This window comes from Sphaeroforma arctica (assembly GCF_001186125.1).
Source record: "Sphaeroforma arctica JP610 unplaced genomic scaffold supercont1.583, whole genome shotgun sequence".
In the NCBI taxonomy this organism is placed as follows: Eukaryota; class Ichthyosporea; order Ichthyophonida; genus Sphaeroforma; species Sphaeroforma arctica.
In genome coordinates this window covers 16,016-19,036 of record NW_014039975.1, presented here as the reverse complement: position 1 = coordinate 19,036, position 3,021 = coordinate 16,016, and the positions used below count along the sequence as shown (strand labels likewise).

At 42.0% G+C, this 3,021-nt stretch overlaps 1 protein-coding gene across 1 annotated transcript; it reads right to left on the bottom strand.

Moving 5' to 3' along the window:
- Positions 1–310: 310 nt before the first annotated feature.
- Positions 311–2,904, bottom strand: SARC_07401 (hypothetical protein; the record flags this gene model as incomplete). The annotated part of the gene is made up of 4 exons (XM_014298664.1): positions 2,867–2,904; positions 1,921–2,020; positions 1,419–1,492; positions 311–457 (listed from the first exon to the last, which is right to left on the bottom strand). Exons 2-4 carry the CDS (start codon positions 2,015–2,017, stop codon positions 311–313), a joined length of 318 nt encoding a protein of 105 aa, XP_014154139.1. The 5' UTR covers positions 2,018–2,020; positions 2,867–2,904.
- Positions 2,905–3,021: the final 117 nt, after the last annotated feature.

Genomic DNA, 3,021 nt, shown 5'->3' with positions numbered 1-3,021 from the left:
ACACATACATACATACAGACAGACATGCATACATACATACAGGCAGACATGCATACATACATACGTACGTACGTAGGTACGTACGTACGTACGTATGTAAGAATATATATATATATATATATATATATATATCGTGAATATACCGTGCATGGCTAACGTTCGAGATCATACATTGGCCGTCGTATTTACGTATAAGACTATAATACGTGCAAAAGATAGGACCCATATTCATACTCAGTAAATACCCGACAAACAACAAGCATGACTTAATCATGTTCCACGCAAAACTCACTTGTGAACTTGTGACAGACTACAGATATTGGTTTGTTCCACATTTGCCCACAACGTACATGTCTGCCAAGGGAAGCATCTCACTGTCTTCACTTTCGTCATCGACTCTGAAGGCTCGGGAGGACACCAAGCCAGCTGCTAATTGGTATGCAGCGAATGTCCTCACCTATAGATGAACCATAGATGTATAATAACGTGTGGAATAATTAAGCAAGGCAACGCGAATGTCCTCACCTATAGATGGCCCATAGATGTATAACAACGTGTGGAATAGTTAAGCAAGGCAACGCGAATGTCCTCACCTATAGATGACCCATAGATGTATAATAACGTATGGAATTGTTAAGCAAGGCAACGTGAATGTCCTGACCCATAGATGACCCATATATGTATAATATCATGTGGAATATTTAAGCAAGGCAACGCGAATGTCCTGACCCATAGATGAATGATAAAGTATGGGCTAGCTACGCAAGGCAAAGCGAACGTCCTGACCTACAGATGTATAAAAACGTATGGATTAGCTAAGCGAGGTAAAGCGAATGTCCTGACCTATAGATGCATCATAACGTATGGAATAGTTAAGCATAAGAAGGGACACGCATAAACTCAAGCTGCCGACATTAGGAATAACCTCATCAATTATCAATACTTTCACCATCGCCCTTGAATACATTGGAAGACACCAGCCAATCAGATTGCTGTTGTGCATTGACCTGTGGTACCATGGAAATGGCTGACAACAAATTACACACTTTTCTATCAATTAAAACCCGACAACCTTTTCAGCAGGGCAAACTCGGTTTATCAGGATAAATCGAGTTTATCGGGAAAAATCTACTACTCGCACTACAAATCACGCGGTCTGACCAGCAAGACGATAGCGACTTGGATACAAAAACGTAAGTATACCAACGAGAAAACAAAACTAGTGTGCTCTTAATGCAACAGCAACTGCACCGTGTATGTTAATCGTCTGGGCAGTCAAGATATGACCATGCCAATTGCACAGTAACTGGCTTCTTGCGAAAACACCTACAGCGCACAAAGGGATGTGACACACCACCACACAGCACACCAATCAGAAGAGCACAACGAAACATATGCAGCCGAATAATAACTCTTGCCTTGCCATTGAAGAGTGTCTCGTTGTCGCGCACTAGCGGGGTGTATGTATCGCTGAATTCCTTCTGAAGGCGGTCTGGTTGCGGGTGTGAGAGGGTTAGGGAACGAATGGTTATGAGTTACTTAGAACAGATGGGGGAGCCTGCTGTGTGACTGATGGCAAACTCCCACATGCATAGACGCATCAGAAAGTATGCGTAATTCCATATGTTTTTTTAGGGTTTAGGAGGGGTTTTTAATGTCTCATATGTGTTTAGGGTTTAGGGGTTTTAAAGTTCCATATATTGTGTTTGCGCAAGTGACATACTTGCATCACTTTCTACCTGTTACCAGGCGCGACAAAACTAATTCTACATGACTCTGACTTCACATACATTTGGTATCAATCAATTTGGCAGTAAAACAAAACATTTGGTATCATTCTATGTGGCAGTAAAACAAAAACACGTACATGTACATACGCCCTTCATATTTAGATACGTATAATGCAGAAAAAAGTAGTACCTGCGGCTGTGATAGTTTGGCGTTGTGCGCACGTGCCCTGAAGCCAAGCCGTCTCGTCCGCAGTCCACGTGGCAGGCATAGTCACACTAGTTGGCATGGTCTATAAATAGAACATGGTAGGTAGGGCTGCATTAGTAGCTGGCATTGTCACACTAGTAGGCATAGTCTATAAATAGAATATGGGTAAGCTGCGTTGTTATCTTGTGTTTTTTTCACGCTAATTGGCATGGTCTATAAATACAACATGGTAGTTTGCTGAAGCACCCTTGCCACTAGAGACGGTGAGGCAAGAGGGCGACCGAACCACACAGAACATTACAAACATTTACATACACACTTTCGATATCCTCACTGGATAAACCCACTAAGACACTATGATACCACTTCTCATTACATATGCACAAGAAACCACACGCCAACAAAAGTGCAATCACCATGCGTATACTATACATGTGAGCCGTTCATGGCAAAACACGAATGGTGCATACCCATCCTCAACTCCAGACTATGCTAGGCAGTAGTCAATTGCGCCCTGTAAGTATGCCTCTCACACATATACAACATCATAGAGTTGGCCTGAACCATTCCGTCCGAAACTACAACTGAAAAAAAATTGACAGGAATATGCCGTAAATCATTTTACATGTATATACGCCTCACACACATATACAACATCATAGATTTTCTGAACCATTCTGTCCGAGGGTTTAGGTTTTAGGGGCTAGGGTTTGGAATATGATGCGTAATGTTTTACATTCCGTGATCTGATAAACACATAGACGCGCACCAACACAAACACACAAGTTATACATAGATACACAACGCCTACGAAGTCGATGACATAATGTATTATGCGTACACATACATAGTTAAAAATTGTAATTATACAGATATCGAATGTATATTTAGCAGTATACAGATGCTCACATGGATCAGAAACACCCACCGCGATATATTGCGCCCATCGAGACTCGTCACCCAGCGACATCTCGTGCAACAAAGCGATTGTCAAGCCTGTGAACACAACAATAGACGGGCAATCGATGTAAGGGAATGACATGGTAAGCAACGTACGAGTACTTATGGCCATACATACATACA